This window comes from Chelon labrosus (assembly GCF_963514085.1).
Source record: "Chelon labrosus genome assembly, chromosome: 7".
NCBI classification, from domain to species: domain Eukaryota; kingdom Metazoa; phylum Chordata; class Actinopteri; order Mugiliformes; family Mugilidae; genus Chelon; species Chelon labrosus.
In genome coordinates, this window is record NC_140343.1 from 27,045,324 (window position 1) to 27,070,439 (window position 25,116).

The following is a 25,116-nucleotide window of genomic DNA, read 5'->3' on the forward strand; positions in this document are numbered from 1 at the left end:
CAATATTGTGTATGTCTCTCTTGTGCCTCCAAAACAGTTGTGACTCATCAGAGAATGGACATGGGCCTTCTGAGGGTGTCCTGTGGTGTCTGGTAACAGAATGTTGTTAGTGAGGGCCTTTGGGTCCTATGGGGTGGGGGTGTCTGGTCTGGTCTAGGTGGGTGCTACACGTCTAAGTAACATCCACATGAATGCCAGGTCCAAAGTTTTCCAGCAGAACATTGTATTGTCATAAGATGGTCAATGTTATTCACATCTCCTGTCAGTGGTTTTAATGTTGTGGCTGATCGGGGTTTGTTGGAGTGATAAATAAAACACATATAAAAGATAAAAATATTAGTTGGCCTGTGATCATTAGATCATTAGAGCTGAGAACACCAAACAACAGAGAGCAAACCAGCTTAGATAAATGTCTCTTTAATGGGTAAAAGCCTTTTTAGAAGTATAAACTGTGACCGGCAGCAGCCCTCGTCTCCATTAGTAGAATGAAAGCAAATATCTTGTTCAAATATTGACTCGGCTAGCCTAGGGATTTTAATAGACAGCAGCAGCCCATGTTTAGAGCACTCCTCCACAGGCATTCAACACATCCTGCTATCAAGGATGTAGTCTGTGCGAGTGGTTGAGTGTTTGAATGTTGCTGATATGACCACCAGCCGTTTCCTCTCTCAACATGCCTGCGGCGATGCACCTCACTGTGCTGGTGTCTCTGTTAACGGTGACAGTACGCATGGGTGAGTTCACATTTCATGTTTTTACCTGCCAAACTCATGTGTCCAAAGCCTTTGAGGATTTGAATTTGTTTTAGTCTTATAAAGATGCAAATTTATGCAAACAGGAAACCGCCTGCACCGAGAGGAAGGACCAGAAAGTGTGTCTGAGGTGCAGCGTGTTCCTTAATAACCAAAATGTTGTATTATATATCATTTTATGTCTGAAACTGTAACATAAAGCAATATTAGAGGTCAGGATTAGATCAAAACTGGTTTGGTATGGTTTATGTAAAATACAACACATTTTATATGAACCAGATCAAACTGAAATGTACAGTTACAACTAGAAAAAACTCCTAAGAGGAAGTTCAAGTAAGTGATAAGGTCATGACTGGGTGGTTACTGAGGCAGATATTTAATCAGTGAAAGTGATATTGGGTTAAATCTACAGACTCTGAGGTGTCTGCTACTTCTGCAAACACTTTAATGAACACACGCGTACACAGTGCCTGCGGACTGCCAGCTGTTTGCCTGCATTGCTAGTCAACACAAATCATTACCTGACAGACTGTTAATTCTGCTTCATTAAACACGTCGCAGAGTCAACAGTTCAAGCTGCGCTGCGACTTCACAAAACCCTCATCAGCTGGTTGGAGTTTGTGCAGCTGTAGTAAAAATGTAGCTGGTCAAACTTTCACTTTGACTCCTCATCCACGTCGACGTAAGTGTTGGAGCTTTTAAGTGCACGCTTGCCCTGAAAACAGGAACAGTTTCATCTCAAGGTCCCAGATGAAGCTCTGACAATATCGCAGTGTAACAGCATAGCAAAGAACAGAGATATGATTCATACCACTCTCAGTCGAGCTGTACAACAACTTTTCTTTCTGCAACAGATAACTCCATGTTATTCATGTTAATGCTCCTCCATCCATATTTTTACACCATAGCATTTATTCTTCCTATGTATATAGTGTATATTTACTTCTATTTCTATTTGTTGTAGATTTTTAAATATGCAAGTCTTGTACATTTTCTGCATATGTTGTATTTTATTCATTTCATTATTATTTTTATTGTTTTGTTTGAGTTTGCCGTAATCTGCAGTGCGCAATAAATTGTTAAACTGCAAGTAGCTGCAGTGCTGGAGAGGGCTCCAACCTAAACAAGGCCCCCTGAAGTGTTTAAATATCTGGAAAAGCTTTATGTTTTGATTTATCTGCTTTACAACATGGTTTAAATCCAATCTACAAAATGAAAAAGAAAGCAATTTTAACAACATCTGAGCCTAATCTATGATAATAAAGCTAATATTATTGGTGGATTTATGTTATGTAGGAAGTGAAACATACAATATCTATTTCTGAATTATAGTAGAAGTATAAAGTCCACGTCACCAGTTTGTCCTTCTCACGTGTTACTGCCACATGTGAGTTTCTCCAAAGAAGTATGTAGGACTGTATTTCAGTGTATCAGTTAGTAAGAAGTTAACTGATAGATCAAAACTATTCACTGCATTGTATTTGAAGGCATCCTCATTTTAAAGTTAGTGGTTTTTGCGCAGTACATCTGGTACGGAAGCCCCGGAGGGTCATAATGAGGAATGATGTCCGGATCCTGTTGTCTGAGGCAAGGAAGTTGAATCTGTGGGCGTGGTTTAACAATCTGCATCCACAACGTTTTGATCAGGTCACACAGATTTTCACATGCATATTTATTTTTCCTCATGTGTGACCGTTTTGGCATCAGACCTGTGTTATTTTCCACCCCTGCCTCTCCTGAGACTTTCCAGTCAGCTGACTCCCAATCCGACCTTACCGGTTTCCCATCTGTCCCAGTCTCTGATTGTCATTATATGTGTTACCTTTGTTGTCAAGCTTTTGCCAGCGTGTGCTAGTTTAATGCCTGAGCTGTGTTTGCACGTTCCTGTCTTCCTGATTCCGGGGCGGCTAGTTTCGTGTGGCTTAACACACTAAACCTTCAACTATAGGAGTAATTCAGTCAACAAATGAATCAGAAAAGCAAACACTCTCCATCCTGCTACTGTGCTGATCATGATGATGTGGTTCTAAGTTAAACTAAAGTGGAGTACTCTGCTTTTACATGAACGCTTTAACTGTGTTATCTCATTTGAAAATGCCAACAATCCGTCTCCACTAGCCTCTTGATCGGGTGTCAATACTGTGCATCATCACATTGTTTTTCATGCTTTTTGTTCCTGTGCAGACACCACCACCTTGCCTGTAGATGAACAGACGACCACAAGTGCTCCAGCTCTCACCAGCTCAGGCTATTCATCCTCAACCGCAAGCATCACATCACTGAATCCCACAACAACACACCAGATCACCTCTGTCGTCACTTCATTTTCACAACTCGCCAGCTCACCTGTTATATCCACAGCCACAACCAACACGTCACAGAATCACACAACAACGCAACAGATGACCACGGCTGTCACTTCAGCTTCACCGCAAACACCCAACGGGACAGAAGAAACCTATTCGAGCCCTCCCTCTCAAACTACAACCACCAACCAGACAACAAATGTGGCAGTTTCCCAAGAATCAACTCAGCCGTCGACATCAGAACCAGCAAATGCCACTGCGACTACTGACATGAACGCAACCAGCGCAGGTCAGAATAATGTCAGGCCAGAGGGCTTGACGGTTCTTCACTACAATGTAAAAAAAAAAAAAAAGAAATATGCAACTGCTTCTGATCATGGTTGTTTTTCTGCTAGGAAATGTGTTAAATGTTTAAAGCACAATTCCACTAAAGGCTGAAGACTGCAGCTGGCTGTTGCAGTTTTTTTCAAATCAGTAAGAACTGTGGTAGGCTACCATAAACAGCATTTAGACCAATATGTTATGCAAAAATGAATAGGAGATTGGATTCACAATTATACAATCTTACTGTAAATGAGATAAAAGCTAAATTATCTAAGTTATTTTATTATATGGTGCAATGAAGAAATAGAGCAGCATTAAGTCCTAACAGGATTTACACCACAGTAATAAATATACGCACACATCCACAACAATGAGTACAAAGTACAATGCAGTAAGGTACAGTACAGTTAGCAAGTAGAAAGTGCAAATAACACTTAACTCAACAGTAAATTAACAGTTACTTAGAATGTTGGATTGGCAACACATTAGCCTCAGACAGTTAGCACATGGCTGGTGTGGTTAGCAGTAAACTGATCACATGAAGCTAAAAACCTACTAAATCATTAACAGCTGTTATAAGATAAAAAAAAATAAAAAGTACAAGAAGATGATGCTCCAGTGAAAGAGAGTGTGAAAGATGTTGTGAATATTTGTTTGGTCACAGATGAGACAAAATGGCAGATGAAGGATTGTCAGTTAAACTGCTGTGGAACGGTACCAGGAGTGGTTGCTATAGCAACAGAATATTGACCTGAAACCAACTGCTGTTGAACAAAATGGTTTCAGTAAACGTTTGATTGTAGTACGTTTTTCACTGTGAGTGTCCTTTACTGGAAGGTTTAGAGCTTAAATGCTGTCCTTTTGTTTGTTTTCAGTTTTTTTGGACAGAAGTCATTATGTAGTTTATTGAGCTCTATTGTTTGTCTCACCTCCAGCTCTTTCACCAAACTGGGAAAAAGGCGACTTGGCAGAAAACCCCGGCCTTGTGGCTATCATTTGCATCTTCTGTATCATCCTCGTTCTTGTGCTTGTGGTTGTCACAGTGAAATGTGTCCGATCACCAAGGGCCAACTTCGAGAGGCTTGAAGATATGCCTATGGTGAGTTAGAACAAAAAGTTATATTCTAAGGGCTTCGTGAAACTTCCATTTTGTCTCTACTAATTTCCATTACGTAGCATTATCAGGTTAAAATTTCTTTTAATAGTAGTAAAATAACTCACTTGTGTAAGACATTGTTAAAATTTGATACCTACTAAATATTACCTTTATTTTTGGAAACGTTAGCTATGCTCAGGCTCAAACAGCTGCTAGCATGGCTATAGACTATTATAATATAGTTGTAGATATGGCATGACATAAGCTCTTGAATAGTACAGGTACTTAGAATATAAATGCTAATATTAGGGAAAATGGAAGCTAAAATAACACAGAAGACTAATGAAACTGCCATCTGTGTGTGACATGCTTGTTTTTTTCACCAGCAGGGGGCGAAACTTCCTTGTTAATATAAAGTACAGAAAGTGGAATAGCCTTCTTGCTCAATAATGAATAAAACTAGTGATAACACAGTTGTAATATTAAACTAAAATTGTATAATCATAATTATGCTAATAATAATAATAATAATATCACAATCCATAAAATAACACAAAATAATGTTAAAGTGTTTTTCTCTTTCTCATTCATTCATTTAAGACTTATGTGTATACATATACTTCCTCTAGGTTCAGTACAAACACTCAACACTCAAAACAGAAAACAGTGAATTTAACTACCAACCCTGGCGGTGCATAATGGCTGACATTTTAAATGTTTTCATCATGTTGTCATGTCGTCATTTTCTTCCTTTTCCTGTTAGCGGCGAGCACGGTGGTTTGCTGCTCTCTCTTCTACGCAAACAGGAAGTCTGACTAAATAGTTAGTCTGTAAAAGAGTCTCACAGGACAATGTGTGGTGAATTTGTCATGACTGAAGTTATTCTTTAAAGAAAGCTTATCATTAACAGTCCATCAGTGCGTCAGCAGGTATTCAGACACTGTCAGCATCCTACAGCCATAAGACATTGTTTCATGTGTAAGCAGGACTCAGGTCTTGGGGAGAATCTCCACCGAGACAAAAGAACAACTTTCCTAAGAATAATTACTCATCGAGCACTCAGTTAGATATTCTTTAAATACATTTTCATCTATGTGGAGAAAATATTAGAAAGAATTTTCAGTATAGTATTCTTCAGTATGCAGAGGTATTATTTCAATATCAGCAATAACTGGAAATGTATAAGAATTTATGGCAGAGCTGTTATACAGGAGTGCACATGTATTCCTTATAATGTTAACGATTTATTCTTTATTGCCGCACAACTATAGCTCCTGTAAAAGTCTTTCAGGATGCTGGGCTGGTTTAGAACAGAGTGTACTTTATATGAAAGGAGTGAGCTGCGTGTATGCATGGCTGACAGTTTGGGATGAAACAGCTGATTTTGCAGAATGAGCAGGTCGATGATGAAATGATAACTTAGCAAAGTTAATAAATGACAACTCAACTGCCTTTAAAAAAACATGGACGGAGGATTGAGTTGTTGAAGCACGTCTCAGAATATTTCTATTTCCATGGTTATGCCCCTCACTTTGTTGAACAACATGGACAAATGGCAGAATTTAAACCGATCTTCTAATCCATTTTAACATGCATCAAATGAACAAATCAGTTAAAGAAATCACTAGCAGCTTCACATGGTCAGCTCATCGTCAGTCCTTAAAATTCCACATTAAATTAAATTTGAGCAAGTAGAGACTTACTCTCAGCAACATAGACAAAAAAACAAAAAAACAAAAAAACTCAACGTTTATTTACTGTTTAGCTGCACTGGTAAAGAAGGTTTGCAGCACCAGATGTCCAGTGCTTGCATTATAACATCATGTGGCTCATTCAGTTCTTTTAAACCCCAACCTTGTGTTCTGTCATCTCTTCAGGGCAAAGTGAATGAGGAGTCTCCTTTCGCCCTGTATTCAAAATGACACAAGACACTTCATCAAACAACAGACATCAGGAGGACTACAGTCAGCTGTATAGCCAGGATGTTTCTGCACAAAATATCAACAAAAAAAAAACAACAACAGTTGAATGTTTTCTCCACCAACAATGATCCCAGCACACCTGCAAAGCAGGTCTTGTGTGTATTTCAGGCTTTTACTTCTTTACGTTGCACTTTTGTCAATGCCAGTGGAATATTTCTGCCATAGGTCTGACCTTTGACTTGTTTATTTGGCTGCTTGTAATCCATTTGATTTAGATACTTGATCAACTAACCCCTGCACTTACTCTTTCTCCATAGATTCTTTTTAAAATAATCAACATAAAAGGTAAAACTGTCAGTGTAACTGGTGTTGTATGTCACAACTGCATCTGTGACATTATTAGAATACACTATATTTGAAGTTTCTGTCATGATTTTTGGATATGGATACAGATTTGTGTCATCAACAGTACACATAAAGATGTGCGTATCTTTATGTGTACATAAAAAATGTTTTGGGACAATCATTGTAGAAACATAAGTGCAACTTGAATGAACTTAAGTTCATGTGAGACACAGTTTACATGCCTTTATTACCATATATGGTTCATACATAATGTCTTTTGTGGCCTGAGGCCTCTTACACAGGCATAACAGTGTTCAGAAATAAACTGGTGGATTGAGTTAAATTTCAGAAGGAACACCAGACGTGAAACACAATTCAATAGAAGTATTATAGCCAAGAAACACTAGGGGCCTTTAAGGTGTGATTCTGAACAATAGTCAGGTGTCCATGTGTTCACTGAAATAGGTTTTGCTTGCTGTAATCATGCCTCCTGTTCATACTAGTAATTAAAACACTCTATCAATTTGTTGACGCAGTTAGCGACAAGGGACGAAGTCCACAGTTCTCTAAGTTTATTTAAGACTAATGTGCACGGACGTTCCAAATTAATCAGAGCTAGTTGATACATTCATTTATTTGTGATTTTTTTAGTACAACTTAAAATGATTCTTGTTAATTAGATCATTCCTGCCTTTACCAAATAATAAACATGAACTAGGTGGCAGGAACATGACAAACCATTACTATTTCTCCACATTTTAATAGCAGCTCAAAGCAAAGTAGATTCTCTCTGTGTATTAATTTACATACTTCCTACATACCTCCAACAACTCTGTGGAGCAGAGACACGCACAACCTCTGTTCAACCAAGAATGAAACTTTCTGGGTGCTTTTTTATCATTTCAATCATGTTTCTCTCAATGAAGTACTGTTTTTCTTTAAATCAGGGTGATCATCATTTTCCTCAAAGTGTGCTTTACAATGAATGTCAAACAGATGTAAACTACATAATTGTGATGTAATAAAATGATTATTCATGCTTGAATGTTCTTTTTATTTTGGTATTTTACTTCTCCATTCTCTGGCCTTTGTTTGGAATTACTGCCTCGGGTTAACATTGTGCAAACCCTCCAGCTAACCATTTATCAGAAGAACCACCCACCGGGCCTACCATCTTTACGCACACTTGAAATGAGTCAGACTCCAGAGATAAAGCAATGTGTCTGTAGGGCTTGATGAGGTGGGGATTACTAAAAAAGGTCAGGACCAGTAAGATGACCGGCCAAACTAGATGAGTGTCTGGATAAGTTTGGGTGTAACTTGTGTAACAACTCAAAGTATAAACCAAGATGGAAGAAGTGTGCCTTACGTCTTTAAACTCCATTAACATAGTTACTGAGACTACAGTAAGTCTGTCCATGTGTTTAAGAGAAACACAATAAAACTGGATGGTATGAAATATATTTCCAAATGAAGACCGACTTTGGTTAAACCCCCCCCCCCCCCCCCCCCCCCCCCCGCTTTTATACTGAAAATCTTAAAATCTTATAATTTCTTAAACTTAAGAAAGGATATAACTCCCCTGAGCCACAAAGAAATGAATCTGGCTAGTCGGGCGAGTTTTTTCTTAGTTTTGCTCGATGCATTTTACTAGTTTTGACCTGTTTTCTGAATTTTATGAAGAATCTCAACTCTCTCTCCATTTATTTCTTCATTTAGACGGATAAGTAGTTTTATTAGGAATCCCATGTTGTAGTGCTATATAGTGTGTGAAAAATGTGTGATGCTTTGAGTGGATGATGCTTGCAACACTTGCAGGCCGTTCACATGGATAGACAGAAAGCCAGCCACTGAGCTGAAGTCGATAAATAGATCGAGACAAGTGAGTAATACTTAAAAAGATACAGGGCGACAAAAAGGCGTAAGTAGGTTATCAACTGATAAGCGTGTGTGACCTAAACAAATGACTTGTAAGCTAATAAACAAACACAATTATGAGTGTGCGTGTGTGTCAAGTCCGTCGCTGTTTCTTAACAGCCAGGCCAATGTTCAGACAGGGGTAGGAGGCTTGAGCAGACCTCGTGGTCGCTGTAGTAAAGTTGTTTACGTCCCGCAGCGGCACTTCCTGTCATGTGATTGGCTGCCGACGTCACGGTGACGGCAGGGCACGCAGCACTGCGTGTAGCAGAGTTTGAAGTCTAAGAAACTAAAGTGCAGCAATAAAAATGGAGATCGGCGATAAATGCAGCAGCGTTACCTGACAGACACAATTCAGAGGCAGTTTCTGTGACAGGAGACACCTCGAGAGGAGAGGAGACGGCCTCTGTCGCTGCGGTGAGTCAAAGGGACGCTTTGAAATTCACATCCACGCTTTAAACTGTGATGAGGCGGCAGATGCAGCACACTGTGTGAACAAAAGCTGTGTGCTTATGGGAGAATTAATTCAGAAAGAAAAAAAAATACAGATATCACTATATCAATAGGCTGTAAGAGCTTCTTTCTGACTGATGTTATCTTTTTTTATTATTATTATTATTATTTTTAAATTGAATGTCTAATCACTACAGCTGCTTCAGTGGATTGTTTCTGTCACTTCACTGTATGTTTTCTTAAATATTCAACTGATTCAATGTAAAAACATGAAATATTTCTGCTTAAGTTCATTGTATTCATGTCTCACGTTACTTCTCCTACATGGACTCGCCCTGCTATAATATTTGTGTAGTATCCTCCAGTGTTTGTCAGAGGGTCAGTGTATTCAGCTGTATCATGGGTTTGTTTCTAGCCACACTTGAATTGTATTGTGTTGCAATGTAAGCAGCCGTTGTCTCTGTTGAGCTATTGGAATAATTCACTTCCATGAGCAAACCAACGTGGAATGTATTTCCCCAAAATATTTATGCGCTCCCTCCTCCTGCCTTTATCTCCTTCCTTCCTCCATATCTGCTTCCTTCATTTTGTCTCTATTACTCCCACTCAGACAGACAGAGAGTCTTCATGCTGTGACATTTCTTTCTTTGTAACATTTGGCTAAAACCTTATCTCATGTAATCAATCATCCTTTCCATTCTTTGCCTTTCTTTTCTTTCTTTCATTCTGACTCTCTTTCTCACAAGGACAAGTTTAGCAAAATATGAGTAGCGAGAAAAACCACACGTGTCTGAATTCATGTTTCAGCATGCTTCCCTTTTTTGTTTGCCTTTTCTTGTGCTCAGCTACCATTGGGTAGGGTATTAGTCTAGTTTATGGTACGAATTCAGTTTTATGTGCACACACTACAAGATTTATTCACTTTTTGTCAAGTACTTTAACCTTGATTTCCTTCGGCGTGCCGTCCAGGTAGGGTAGGGTATATTTTAGTTGAGAAAGGCCACATTTTTGTGAAACTTATTTATCAGAAAAGTTTCCAAGGCAGATTTTCTTTCCCACAAAAGCGAGTTCAGACCTTTTTTCATTTTGATTTCACATGTGGAAAAAAAAATTGGAGTCCTAAATTGGATTTTTATGAGTTTATCCTCGCGCTGTGATTTTTTATTTTTTATTTTTAACATCTCAAGTCAATATTGCAACATGCCATTTTTAAACTACTATTGAGATAATGTCAGCTGTTCTCATGAGAATCTTAACAGTTTCGCTGGACCAGCAGTAATTATATACAACCTCCATCCATCCAGCTATAAGGTTTCCATAGCGAGATATGTGACACTTTGTTTTTCATTGTGCCTAAAGAGCCCCCCCCCCCCCCCCCCCACACACACACACACACACATGGACTGTGGAGTTACATAATTCAGAGACTCCAGCAGTTTCGCCTGGGTTAAAGGGGTTCGGTCAGACCTGCCTCTCTGCCGTGGGAAACTTTAAGAATTCTTCAGTGTCATCACTTCGACAAGAAACACTGATGAACACGGTTGACCGTACTCTAAGTGTCCATTAGATGGCGACCTGCTCCTGTGTGCTGAGTCGCTTCCTAGTCTCTTCGTCCATCACCATCTGAGGCTGTTTGATCTGCAAACATTTGCAGAGCCGATGCCGAAATCTGCTTTTGTCTGTCTGCGTGACTCACTGGTAAATTGACAGGAAAATGATATTCGTCTTCTCGCTTCCTCGGAAATTACTGGTGAGAAGAAGAGACGGCTTTGAAAAAAATCATGTTCTTTATTGACAGTGACTAAAACACATACTTGATCAATCAGCAGCATTTATTTCAGTTTAGTGTTATTACTGTTATTACTGAAAGTTGGATGAAACAGAGTGCACATGGTGGGCGTTCATTTCACTTTTGGAGACGAAAAGCAAGTGTTTGTCTTATAAATGAATAAATAGAAGACTTGGTTAAATCTTCGGGAAATTAAAGTCAGCGTAATGTCCGCTGAAGTAATGGAAACTTGACTGCATGTGTGTGTTTGGAGAAAGGGCTAGTGGTGGTGTAACAACTGGACAGACTGGACGTTTTAAATGTTGGTTGTAAAGAGGGCCGACCTCCACGGCCCTAAACAAGATTTTCTTTGTGAGCCTAAAACACACCCGGCGCAACTGCCAGGTCACACTCTCTGCTCATAACTGAACATACATGCAGGACAGATTGTTAAATTTGGCTTCACAGTGTGGAGAACGAAGAAATGCAGACTCGGAGGAAAGGTTCAGAAGGTTTATTTAAGCTGTTGACTGGCCATGGAGAACTGATTGAGGACTGGCTTGGCACACGAGGAGACTGGACACAAAGAACAGAGTTAAGAGGTGTTTTATCAACAAACTGATGAATATTTCTGGAGCAATCTGTGTTTTAAGTTCTGCAGGATGTGATGAGTTGATGGACCTTGGGTGTGACGGCCACAGGCTGACCAGGAGCAGGAGAGACAGCCACAGCTGTAGACACACGAACATCTAACACCTCATATGTGGAAATTAGCCATACGATTTATACACAACTTCCCGCGTCATAACCACGAGCTCATTAGTTTCATTTGAAGGCAGCAAAACACACAGAGCGAGAGAAAAGCAGATAGCGAGAGGAAGCGTGGCAGGAACCATGACAGAGAATTTGGCAGTGACATGGTTGCGCTTCAGCTGCATGCTGGGACATGGGAAATGGAAAAGCTGTGGATAATGTTCAGGATGGTGTTCACTCAGTTATGATATAAATGTGAATGTTATATGTAGAGTCCAGGTCTATCTATTAAGCACACAACAGGTGTAATCTTAACCAAATATGTCCATCACAAATACACTACTATGTGTTAGTTTGGACATTTAATATGTTATGCATTAAACAGAAAGAAAACATTGGTAGCTAGTTCAGGTACCAAAGCTGGCCTAGTAATACAGCCATTGCGTCACCATTCATACAAGCGGCTTTTTCATTTCTTAATGGGTTCTTATGAGGAACTTCTGTGAGTGATGCCCACCTGAAACTCACGTGGCCAGCTACTGACTCTGCTGAATCAGAGGATGTAGGCCTTTCAAGAAAAGCAAGTAGAGCTCCCCCTGGTGACTGGCTGCAGTATAGGTCATAAGCTCCACCCCCTCCATGTTAGTGGATGGGGCATGGTCCAAATTAAATCGTCAAAGTACACATCAACTTTTTTTTTCAAGGATGATTTCTGTCATTTTAGGCAGTTAATATAATACTGATGCATTTTCATTTTTCTGAGTTTTGTTTTACTTAGTTATTTGACGCTATAGAAACAGGATGTGACATCATGATCACTACAAGTTGCCATGCCAACCGCTCCATTAAGCAGTCCTGTAGGAAAAAATCTCCGGGTACTCTGGCTTCCTCCCACTGTCCAAAGACATGCTGGTTAGGTTAACTGGTGATTCTAGATTGGCCATAGGTGTGCATGTAAGTGTGAATGGTTGTCTGTCTCTCTGTGTTAGCCATGCGATAGACTGGAGACCTGTCCAGGGTGTACCCCGCCTCATGCCTGATGACAGCTGGGATAGGCTCCAGCCCCCCGTGACCCTTCACAGGAACAAGCGGTTACAGAAGATGAATGATTGAATGAATAAGTACAGTGTATAATCCAACATTTCCTTGTAATTGGTGGAGGCAGAGCAGAGCGAAGTATTAATTAAACGAAAACACAAATGAGTCCGGAGGAAGTGTGGGCAGATATCGTGACTCCGTCTCGGATCGTACTGCACAGACTCAGGCTCCATCGTTCCTCACTGACATGTCTCAGCAAACACAGGAGGTTCTCTCTTGTTCAGCCTCATGAGCCCCATCTACTCAGATGTTCTGTGCTGCAGTGGTTTCATTGAGTCGCTCAGTTCCACTTACCACCGCTGACCTCAGGGTGCCTTTAATGTCATTCCATGTCCACATACATGGAAATTACGATGGTCCTCCTTAGAAAAGACTACAAACATTAACATATAAATTAAACCCCCATACTCTTTCCCCGAATCCACATATAAATTCCACATCCACATACTTTTACACTCGCTGCCTCACCTTTGCACACACACCCACTCACTCATTATAGATATAAAGTGCTATGACATTCAGTCTAAAGTTGATGACGCAGGGGGGACACAGAGTTCAGTGCTATGATGGCTGTTGGACAAAAACTGTTCTTGAGTATTAAGTGGGTGTCTTAAGTGACCTATACCATATTCCAGAAGGTGGCAGAGTGAACAAGTGATGGAGAGCAAGTGTAATGTCTTTTACAGTGTCACCTGTCACCGTCTAGCATTTAAGTAGCATAATTACAGAACAATGTCAACACACCAAACACAGGTATAAATGCTTTCACCGGCATAGGCTCTGCGTAGAATATAAAACAAGATTTAGATGTACCGTGACCTTCATAGTTGAGTGTCCACAGACATAACTGTAGAACCACAGAACCACTGTCGGATTCATTCACTTACCATTCCATCTCTTTCTTCCTCATCCTCAACTTTCACTTCTTCCACCCTTGAGCTCACAGACGTTCTGATGTTACACAGTTCATCTGCATAAGCTGTGCTTGTCGCAGCCGCACTAACCAACATACTCAACAAGTTAAGACAGAGAGGCAGCAAGTCACGCTGATAGTGCTGCTACTTCAAGTGTGGACCTAAATGACCGCAGAGCCATCCCTGCTTGTAAATAAATAATTGTTGGCTCAAAGTTCACAAAAAGAGGCAAGATAAATGTATTGTAAAAGAACATGTGGAATTGTTAGATAGCTAGAAAAAGTCACTTATCAACCAATCGATCAATATGTCCCCACTTTAAGTAAGAAGTTGCGTCCAACAACCAGTTAGCTTAGCTTAGCTGAAAGACTGCAAACAAGGAGAAGCATTGTCCTCGTTATACCAGTGCCAGTTACAAAAGATGAATGAATGAATGAATAAATGTTTGGTGTTGTAGTAAAGCTCTTGAACGCTGCTCAAACTCAATGCAGGCCTTATCAGGCTTTATTCTAACAAGGCTATATGCCGTGCGTCACCTCAGCGGCAGCATCACAAGACGCTCTGCGTGACTTTATGGCGTCTGACTGGAAACCATACGGAGGACACCGCTGATCAGATAGTTAATCATTACAGACTTGGCTGCGCAAGCACAGGGAGGAGGTTCACCTGTCACTGCATGTGAACTTAAATGACGTATATAATACATCAACATGGTGCAAGCCACTGCAAACAGGAAAAAAAATGTGTGCAAATTAATTAAATATGCTTTTTCATATCCGTAGATAGACACAAGTAACAACACGAGCACTTTTCAGCATGTCTATCATGAAGACTTTAGTGGCTGACCTTCCTGATGCACCTCCCTCTAATGAAGCTCTAATTAGACACTTGTTAGGGTCTGAAGCTTGCCAGTTATGCCAATTATGCCCATAAGTGGGTCCTCCCCACTTTATGAATAACCGTTGCAAAAAATCACTTGCGTAACTAATAACATTAATAATGGGAGCCAGAGTTGGTACAATATTTAATCCATAATAGGAATACAGGTAAGGGGAATCTTTCAAAAATTTACAAAATCTTACAAAAACTAACTTGTGTAAAGGCTGAAGTTAAAGAAAAATGGGGAAAAGAGTTAAACATTGATATTACAAGGAAAAATTGGATAGATTCAGTAAAAGAGAATATGGCAATAACACATTCAAAATATTGGAATGAATTTGCTTGGAAGTTACAGCACAGATTTTTTCTTACACCTGATAAATGTAGTAAATTCACACAACTAGGGACTAGGTGTTGGAGAAGCTGTGGAGAGCAAAACGCAAATTATAGTCATATCTTCTTTTTATGTCCAGTTTTAGAAACATTTTGGGAGGAATTTGGTAAAGCAATTAAATATATTTTTGACTTACAGCAGATCCTAACAATAGAGAACTTACTAGGGATGGACTTGGCTAAGAAAATTGAACCTAAACATAAAAAAATATTCAATATACTACGTATATCCGCAATAAAACAGATAACAAGGGGTTGGAAAGAAGCAAAGGCCCCAGATCTTTGTAAGTGGCATAACACAATAGAAAATATTTTAGAGATGGAAAAACTTACTTTTAAAGTTAGGAACCAACTCGGTAAATGGCAAAAGTTATACCCGGATAAAATGATATATAAAATAACAAATTATTTTAATAATATGAGATGATACAAATCAGTCAACAGATAGGTCGTATTTCACACAGGATATGTTTATATGCAGTCATGATATGCAGTCAATAAATATGTAATACTTCACACAGGATGCAGTCATGATATTCTTGTAGACTTAAATACACCGCTCTCATGCACGCACACATATATACTCATATACACATAAATAGCCAATAACAAATACCCCCCCCAATAAATACTTAACAACAAGTGCAACCACACACTCACACGCGCACGCACACGCACACACGCACGCATACACACACGCACACACACACACACACACCCATATAACAAATTCCCCCTCCCTTTAACCTTTTTTTTTTTTTTTTTTTGTATTTATTTATCTATTTGTCTCTTTTCTGTTGCCTTATGTTTAAAAAACAAAAAAAAATGCAATGTAAAAGGGGAAGTAAGTGAAGTTGCTGTATATGTAGACAAAATATTGCAATAAAGTAGTAAAAAAAAATAATAATAATAATGGGAGCCAGCATGCACAACACTAGCGTACCATTACAATGACTTTCAATGAGTTTAAATCTGAAGGAGGGAAAAAACAACCACAACGATAATGATAAGGACTTGATAAGGACTTTTTGCTTTTGTTGGAAAACTCCTGAGGAACTCGTTATCCTTGGAGCTAGATGTCAGCTCACGTCAGAGAAAAGGCTGTCATTATTTCAAGATGTGATAGATTGCCTCCGAGGAAACAGGCCAAAATTTGAAAGTGCTGTTTTCTGCAGCGTGGCAGACGCTGCCTGAGAGCAGGGCGGCTCTGATCAAAACAGCTCTGGCAGTCTGTAGTGGAGCGTTTCAGAGGAGAAGAGGGTTTTCAGTCCGTTCAGAACGGCATTACAGCAAGTCTCAAAAGATTTAAAAGGAAGGATTCATAAAGCACATAAAGTACAACTAGAAGTGAACATACCTCTGTTAAAGTCCTCTGATTTTCTAACTCATATACTTCAAGTTAAGGAATTTTTCACTGCAGACATTTTTTCTTGTCATGAAAGCAGCTATTTTGGGTCTTCCTTTTTCTGAAAGTAAAACTCAGCATTCGTTTCCCCCAAAGACAGTGTTAAATGACTCACCCTCGGAGCACGTCTACAGCTTGGGTGGACAACTCTCCCAGTTGAGTCATCGGTCTAGTGCAACTAGGGGGACTGATGAAAAAGTTGACGGTATGAGAAAGTAACATTAAAAAGAGAATCTAACTACAGCTTTCAAAGTTTCTTTTCACTCAAATGTTGGAGCTTAAAACACAGACTTGCAAGTAAAGCTACAAATGAAAGATAAGGATTACAACGTTCGCACAATCATATACATTTAGGTGTTTGATAATTCAGTGAATTATTGATGCATGCTTCCTTCACACACTTAAAAAAACAGCATTTTTTAAAATTTCCTGACTATTTCTTGCGTCTGATATTTCTTCCACAGCAGCGATAACAGCGACTCAATATACGTCAGTGTTTTCGCATACTGACTCACTGACAGAATGGGATTTCTTGGAAACCGTTCTGAATAGACTTATGTCTTGAATAAAGACATAGCTCTGTTATCTCAGTTTTTATTGTTCACATCTGTGTGTTTCCCACTGTGACATGTCAGTATGTACTTCAGCACACATCAGAATGAATAAATCATGTGTACCAGGGCCTTGTGACATGTTGTGTTTGCTCTTGTTAAACTGAAATTCAATTACAGATGCCACTGTGGCACTGCTCCGTGCAAACTCAAAACTCAGATCTCACTCTAGGTGTCGTGAATGACTTACGCGTTTAGAATTATGATTAATAGGCTGGGGCATCATTTTCGTGCACATAAAAACATCCCATCCTTTTAATGTTTCGGTTTAATGTAATGGGTAATTCCACATCTCAGATTTGAAAAAGTGCACTCTAGGATGGGCTTCCAGCATGTCGAACAGCAGGTGCTGTTTACTGTTGGGCTTCGGTGAGCAGCACAAGCTGCTTGTCCGTGGAGGCTCACATGTTTGGTTAAAGAAGCAGCAGGAAGAATGATGAGCAGCATGAGTGATTTATAGAACTGTTGAAAGTGTAAGGAAAGCCCACTGAGTTTGATAGAATTGAAAAACCAAACCCTGCAGTATAATTGGGGACCAAAGCAGCTGAATTCAACAAAGAAACATGATGGAGATTTGGTTTGTGAGGATGAGGAGTCCAGGCATGCGTCATATTTTTATGCAAGATATAGGGCCATTTAAATTAAAACTAAACTGCTGAAGGCAGCGTAAAAATATGTGACCAGACTCTTTTTGTCCTGGAAGACATTTAGAGTTAATCACATAATCACATTTATCTTAACTTTTTTTTTTTTCTGAACTGGATATTTCTCCTCGTGAATATCTGCTCTCACTGGAAACAGGAATTGTTCTGTTTTATGCTCTGAACATTTTATGTTGAATTTTAAGCTCAGTCATTTTTTTTCCCCCCACTGGTAGATTACATTTACTTTTGTGGCCTAAGGGAAGTTTAATAATCCATGATCTTCTCTGACTAACTGCAGGAATTGCACCAGATCACGCTGACTCCTTGCACACAAATTCTCTGGTTCAGTGCTCCACGTCCTGTCCCCCTGAGCTATGGCGACTTGTAAATGACAGAAATAAAATCAAAGTTGGACACCGGAGTAATAATCTAACCAGAGCTAAGCTAAAATGAGAAGATGATCCGTTTGTTGTGTGACTTCAAGAAGGCAGCAGGACCCCCCATTAAAGCCATGTTTCATCACAAGGACTAATCTGTCAGTGAGAACAGTGGTGTATAGTGTTACTCGTGTCTGCAAGAGCTCTCAGGAAGTCGCAGGGATACAAATCATTAGGGTTATATAGGGTTATCTCATCTTTGGCTTAACACTTTATCCGAATACTTAACGGAGGTTGACATTGGGTGTTTTGGATCCAGAGGATAGTTCATGAAAGGTACTACTGAGAATTTTTTATATTTTTGTTTGGAGCCGGACTCAATACAAACTTTAAAATCAAATGGTCTTGGCCTTCGAATCCCAGGCAGACAAACTGCCACTGATCTGTGAGTGCATATGAGTCAATAACCAGGATTATATAGATTCAAGTTCATCTGACACCAGATACTAAAATTGGTTGACAATTGTTCTATATTTTATGTCTTTGGCTGATTAAAATCTAACTCGGGGGAAGTACTGCATACTTGCTTTAACTATGTGTGTATACCATACCTACCTGATGTGTTTTTATATGTTTGCGGGTGTCGTCCAAAATTAAATTAAAGCTGCACCGTCGAGAGATACATTTCAGCACATGGCTGATGATGGTGTCTGTGAGTAAGCTTGGCAGCAGTTCTGGATCGTCACGACAAAAAAACTGCAACGTTTAAGTAGAATCTCACAGAGCTTGTCTGTTTGATATATTATGTACAGTGTCATTTCCTGTATCTTTATCTCGGAATCTACCGTATGAAATGCCAAGCCGTGCAAAGGTTTCTGTTTGTGCACTGGCTCTGTAAGCAGAACTGTCAATTAGAGAGATTTGTCTCAACAACTCATTCCCTCGCCAATTCATGGTGATCTGGCTGGAAAGCTGCAGACAGGGGTGTGGGACAGATTTACCAGGACCAGAGAGGCTCAGTGACAGCAAACGGCCGACCGTTCACTTGATGTGTGACATCCCTAAGGGATACCCTGAATATGAAGTAATGAGAGTCACTTTGCACTTTCTACAAGCCTGTGTGGACTGAGCACTGTCCCAGCAAAGACTTGAGAATGAACTGTAAATCAGTGGAATAAAAGTGTTTTGTCATTTACATCTATCGCTGAGTAGAAAGATGGTTTAACCTTTGTGATGCCTCTGGCATAGATATAGATCCATGCTCCATCACCACATCACACAGTCCTAGTTCATTAGTATTTAATTTAAGCTTTTGTACTTTGATTCTTCCTGTATTTATCTCCTTTAGTGTGATGTACAAGTCAATGTAGTCAAAGTAAATGTTTAAAATGATTGTGCTTTTGGGCAGAAAATTGGATTTTAAAGCCAGAAACCTGGATAAAGTTGCCAGGATCCGTTGCGTTCCTTTCTCTTAAAAGCCTTCTGTGAGTGAGGGACGCCACTTTAACACCACGTGTCTGTTGTTCTTTCTTTGTTTCAGCTGCTGTCTTGCTGTTGCATCAACTAACCAGCATCGATGTCTAGGCTTGAGGTAAATAAGATAAACGGCCTCCCTTCTTACACACGCACACACACACACACTCACACACGGACTGACTGATCATCTCAATTGTACATAGTAAAGCTTGAAGCATTTCATAATGTCTTTTAATAATGTCTTTATGCAGAAGGTTGAGCAAAATTGGACTCCAGCTATCAGGATAACGCTAGCAACAGGAACATTGAACTAATATCAAAGTATTTTACATTTTAGGGCCATTTATGTTTTCTCTCTACTGCTGAACAGCGCTAAAAAAAAGTGAACCTTACACCATTAGCCACTCGCCAACAACTGCAGATCATAAGTGAGCATAAGTCGGTGTTTTGAAGTCACAGCAGTAAAACCATGCACACAGCTCCCACTGTGGAAGAAAGTCCTGATAATAACTGTGTTTCTCATGGTCATAAATACGAGACAGAAAGCTGCGATTTTAAGACACTGCCCTCTTTGTGAACGTGTCTGCAGTGATGTTGCCGCGTTTGAGCAGCAGAATACTCCTCTCCTCAGAAAATATGGCTTCAGGACATTTATTGAAAAACTTTTTTTTTTTTTTCTTTTTTTTCTTTTACTACATACTGCTTCCAATTACTGCTTGTTGGATTATATAATACTTTAATTTCCTGACCTAAAGTGTCCTATGATGTCTTAGCATTGAGTTGAACTGAACATAATTTAATTCAAGATTCTTTCACTGTACAATAAACAACATATAATTTTTTTTTATTACAAAATGCTTTGATGTTAAAATAATGACTTTAGAGGAACAGGATATAATAAATTAGAATCGGTTTAGATCTAAGTTGTTTTTAGTTGGATGATGTTAGAGTTTAATAAAACGAACCCCCCCCACACAGTTTTAACCCTGCATACTATATGTAAATTCCAGCTCTGATGAAAACATTTCCCTTGTACCTGCAGACTTAATCATAGCCCACACACCTGCAGAGGCCATTAGAGAGGTTTGATTGGAGACCGTCCCTATTTATGAAGTCATGATAATGATCCTCTTTGCACGCCCAGGTGTCATTATACATACAGGTGAATGTTTTCATCTTTGACTAAGAGCAGTCTTCTTCCTGCACGCACAGTGGGAAGGTTTGTGCAGCACCTCCTCTCCGTGCGCCATTGCGATGGATTAGTATTCATTTCCCCATTTAGAAAATCAACAGCTGCTTTGGTTGCGCTCATGAGTTCATGGAGGCTCAGCGTTTCCTGACAAAATGCTCTTACCATCTGTGATTACATAATTGCTCTGTCGGGCTTGTCTGCGTTGTGTGTGTAGTGCTTCTTCATGTGTACGTGCACCTGCGCGAGAGCATAGATGAGTGTGTACGTGCTGTGCAGAGCAGATGGGAGCACGGTGGATTGTTGGATGCCTGTAGCGTTAAACTTGAGACATGCGTTGGTCAGTGTTCATAGCAGCAAGGTGTCTGACCTGCTGCATTTAGCACGCACACTAATACACACTGTGAATATCCTCATTAGACGGCAGAAAAACTCGCCAGTGAGATTATGTGTTGCTTCTTTTGACCTGGACATCTGTGCATGTCAGAGAAAACTGCACTAGAGGAAAGTTACGTGGACAGGGTTGAGCTGTTAGCCTTGACAACAGATCTTATCAGATTATCAGATGTTAAGCCCTCTGCTCCCCCAATAAAGTGAAACACCCTCATTTATTCTGAGCTGAGAGCTGAGAGTCATTGTGTGTGTTTATTTTATCAATCACTTGATTGTTGGAAGGCGTCTAGAGCGAAATTACAAGGATCCGTCTTGTGACACAAGAGGTTTTGACGGACTGCATTCGAGGGCAGCTGCCACATTTACACAAAAGGCTAATCAACGAATATGCAGAAATTAGCCTGAGAGATGGAGAGTCACCAAAATTAAACTGCGTAAATGGAAATAAAATTAAGTATGAGACTTGCTAAAGAAGCTGCCACAGATTGTGGACAGTCTGGATAGTTCTGCTTTGATTACATTAGTGACATATTGCAAAAAATATTAGCTGTCCCAGTTCAGACAAAAAATGTTTACATGCTCTAGATTCATATTTATAATGAGATGTCACAACCATATGTTCATATAATGATGTGTGTGTTTCCTGATAGAGTTACCGGTGATGACTGTATAGTGTTTAAATTAACAAAGCATAAAAATCTTGATTTTGCTGAAATCCTGTAGTTTGATTTCTAACTTTAATGCAGAGTAATCAAACCTCCTGTAGCTGTGTCACATGTGATTTGGCCACGGCTCCATTAATAGATTAGAGACAGTCCCTGTGTTTATTCAGACCAATGTTAGTCATGAAACTAAACAGTGACCCATTGTAAAGCTACATAAACTACCTTCCCGTATCTTGCCTGTATTGAATGTGTTCATCCATTTTTTCCTAAACATATTTCAAATTAACATTTATTTCCCACACACGTTATCTTGTTCACAACCAGACGTGGTTGTAAGCTAACATCACCTAACATTTGGTAACGTCGTAGTGTCATTGTCATGAAGGTAAATATGGCTGGTAGCTGTTTAAATACCTTATAAAAGAACTGCAGACACTGCCTCCTTAGGACACAGGAAGTGCAAGCTATGTAAACATACAATGATCAGGCATAACATTATGACCACCTTCCTAATATTGTGTAGGTCTCCCTTGTGCCTCCAAAACAGTTGTGACTCATCAGAGAATGGACATGGGCCTTCTGAGGGTGTCCTGTGGTGTCTGGCAACCGAATGTTGTTAGTGGGGGCCTTTGGGTCCTATGGATTGAGGGGAGGGGCCTCTGTGGATCATCCCACAGATACTTGATCAATTTGGGATCTAGTGAATTTGGAGGCCAGGTCAACACCTTGTGCTGTTCTTCATGTTTTTTTTTAGTTGTTCCTAAAGCGTTTTTGTGTGTGTGTCTGTGTCAGGCTGCATCCTACTGGGATGGCTGCTGCCATCAAGGAGTGTCATTGCTATGGGGTGGGGGTGACTGGTCTGGTCTAGGTGGGTGCTACATGTCTAAGTAACATCCACATGAATGCCAGGTCCAAAAGTTTCCCAGCAGAACACTGGATTGTCACAAGATGATCAATGTTATTTACTTCTCCTGTCAGTGGTCATAATGTTGTGGGTGATCGGTGTACTATTTGCATGGCTTGAAATGTAAGTAATTTTTGTGTTAGAGCCTGCTTTTAACCACACTCATCGTAATGAAGGCCATGTCAGCAGTTTCAGCAAAGCAGCCCTTGTGTCCCTATCTCTATCCACTTTCTGCAGCTCCTCCTGGGGCTTCCAAGGCAGGATGTTTAGTGCCTCCATCCTAATCTGGTTCTGCCCCGGAATGTCCTCTTAGTTTGAAGTGCCCAGAATATCTCCCTCGGGAGGCGTCCAGGTAGCATTTTGTTCAAAAGCCCAAACCGCCTCAGCTGGCTTCCTTTAACACCAAGAAGTTGCAGCTCAGTTCTCTGCAAAGTCAATGAAAAATGTCCCAAGTGTGTTGGGGAAGAAATGTTGAGACTAAGAAATAAGGTGACTTTTTACAGGAACTTTTACTTGACATTAACAGACGCTCTTCCTTCCATATATTAGGTGAACTTGTTGCATCCTTAGAGACACAGCCGCTACAACAGTTTTACACAGAGTACATGATCTTGTCTAAGACAAGAATAAGAGTCTACAGCCGTGCTAGCAGCACTATGAGGCTGTAATTAGGCACAAGACCTAAACACTAATGTTTCCATGTGAACTGACTCATAATAGTGATGCTAACAAGCTGATACTACGCAGTAACATTTACCATGATTAGCCTTAAATTGTCCTATTAAAATTGATGAAAATTATGAAAATGTTGTTTGTTTTCCAGTCAACTAGACATAAAATGAAGCAGTCTATTGGTTTTAATTAAGTTTTAATTATGGTCTGAAGTAAAAGTCTGTAGGAAATGATCCTCTTGGCACCATGTATATCTGATACTTAAATCTGGCCCAATCTTTCTCTGCATGGTCCAAATTAAATCGAGCTAAAAATGTGGGAGCCAACAGAGGGTTGTGCATTTTTAATACCTAACATATAAACGGAGGTGTGTGCCTGGATTACTGCTCATTGCACTGGAAGATGAGTCAATTTGCAGCTGCATACAGATTTGTTAAGACGTTGGCAGTTGAAAACGTAGGTTCTGGCATTTGTGCAGTGTTGAAAAAGAAATTGATCGGTCTGTTATTTTACAATGACGATTGAATAATCATCCAAAGAAATTAAATTAAATCCTAGAAGAGAGAGAAACAAATGCTATATGAGCTTGTTGTTGCATTGATCGTATTGCTCACTACACCTGTATCTTTGTTGAGCCGCGATGAGCCATTGCTCAGTGACTTGAGCATTCATGCAGTTGAGGTTTGGGGGTCTGATTCCCACTATGCGCTGCCACTGAGCCAAGCATATGACAATCACTTTGGGAGAGCTTGTGAGTCATAAGCACCTGGACAGCACACACTCTTCGATTAATGGAGAAACGTTGTGAGGAACAGCGGCGTCGGCTCATTGGTTTTTAGAGGCAGAGGCATGCTGAGAGCCCGTCGTCCCATCCGATCCCATCTGATTGCGCCAGCCTTGCTGCCTCCATCTCATTCTCACTTCCTGTGTGTGGCATGGCGGGGGATCGGCCGGGTGATAACACAGACAGCTGCTTCCTCTCTGCTTGCGATTGACGGGAGGTATATGTGTCAGTCAGCTAATAAGACAACACACACAAAAAGAAACATGTTTAAGCAAGTCAGGATGGTGCTGCTGCATGAAGTGATACTGTGCTGCTTTCAGGTGAAAAATCCATGAAGCTGTGCCGCCATAGCCCGTTTTGTATGAAGCCTTGCATTAGTTAACACATCCAGGTGCAGGTGTTAACATAAAGCTGGTAGTGTGTTCACAGCCCCTTAAGAAAAATGGTTGACTTTCACTAGGAAGGAGTTGTTTTTTTTCATTGAACATTATTAAAAGCCTCATATTCTGCCTATTAACCCGTCCACTGGAAATGGAAAATAGATCCTGCACATGCATGGATGATTTGCTAGATGAAAGAAAAAGATCATAACACACACTCATACATTTTCAATTAGAAATAAACAATAATTAAAAAATAACTGTGTCTACAGGCCCAGGCAACAGGATTCAGACTTTGGGAGTTTTGGCTGATTTTGAAATCCAGTTGCATCACACACTCGAGGAGAAACCTCATGAATATTCTTCTGTCTAATCTCAAACTTGCACTCTGTAGGGCTGGGTGTCTAGTCTGGAGTGTGGATCACTAGATGTACAAGTGGTTGCACCGCAGTATGCGTTTTGTTTATGTACTAATGAGATCACCTGGGTTGTTGCATTCAGTGTGATTTCATTAAAATTGTGTGTGTACCTCTGTTATAAGGGGACTTTGCTGTGCGTGAAAGGAGTGTGTGATGCAGCCTAAATTCAAATTTGTGTAGCATTATAGGAGTTCTTTAGTCTAAACCCAGTTTAACAGAAACTATAGATTTTGACAAAAAAAAAAAAAGCTGAAAACAAGGGAAAGCGGACTAAAAG

The 25,116-nt window shown here is 40.0% G+C and overlaps 2 protein-coding genes across 2 annotated transcripts in view; both read left to right on the plus strand.

Annotated features, from left to right (window-relative positions):
- Window positions 1-368: 368 nt before the first annotated feature.
- LOC311490140 (uncharacterized protein) lies at window positions 369-8,152 on the plus strand. Its single transcript, XM_084547497.1, has 4 exons — window positions 369-734; window positions 2,937-3,347; window positions 4,318-4,481; window positions 6,356-8,152. The coding sequence occupies exons 1-4, from the start codon at window positions 674-676 to the stop codon at window positions 6,398-6,400; spliced, it is 681 nt and encodes a 226-aa protein (XP_084403623.1). The 5' UTR covers window positions 369-673; the 3' UTR covers window positions 6,401-8,152.
- A 757-nt stretch (window positions 8,153-8,909) lies between these two features.
- LOC311490999 (3',5'-cyclic-AMP phosphodiesterase 4C-like) overlaps window positions 8,910-25,116 on the plus strand; it is a 97,806-nt gene continuing 81,599 nt past the window's right edge. Inside the window, exons 1-2 of the mRNA XM_084548826.1 lie at window positions 8,910-9,079; window positions 19,498-19,548. Coding sequence (XP_084404952.1) covers window positions 19,534-19,548 — 15 coding nt within the window. The 5' untranslated portion in view covers window positions 8,910-9,079; window positions 19,498-19,533. The remainder of the gene's footprint in view (window positions 9,080-19,497; window positions 19,549-25,116) is intronic.

What these genes read in the sequence shown, in the direction of transcription:
- LOC311490140 (XM_084547497.1), top strand. Translation starts at nt 674, where the DNA reads ATGCCTGCGGCGATGCACCTCACTGTGCTGGTGTCTCTGTTAACGGTG. An exon ending in AACGGTGACAGTACGCATGG is followed by an intron (nt 735 to 2,936) that starts GTGAGTTCACAT and finishes GTTCCTGTGCAG; the next exon opens with ACACCACCACCTTGCCTGTA. An exon ending in CATGAACGCAACCAGCGCAG is followed by an intron (nt 3,348 to 4,317) that starts GTCAGAATAATG and finishes TCTCACCTCCAG; the next exon opens with CTCTTTCACCAAACTGGGAA.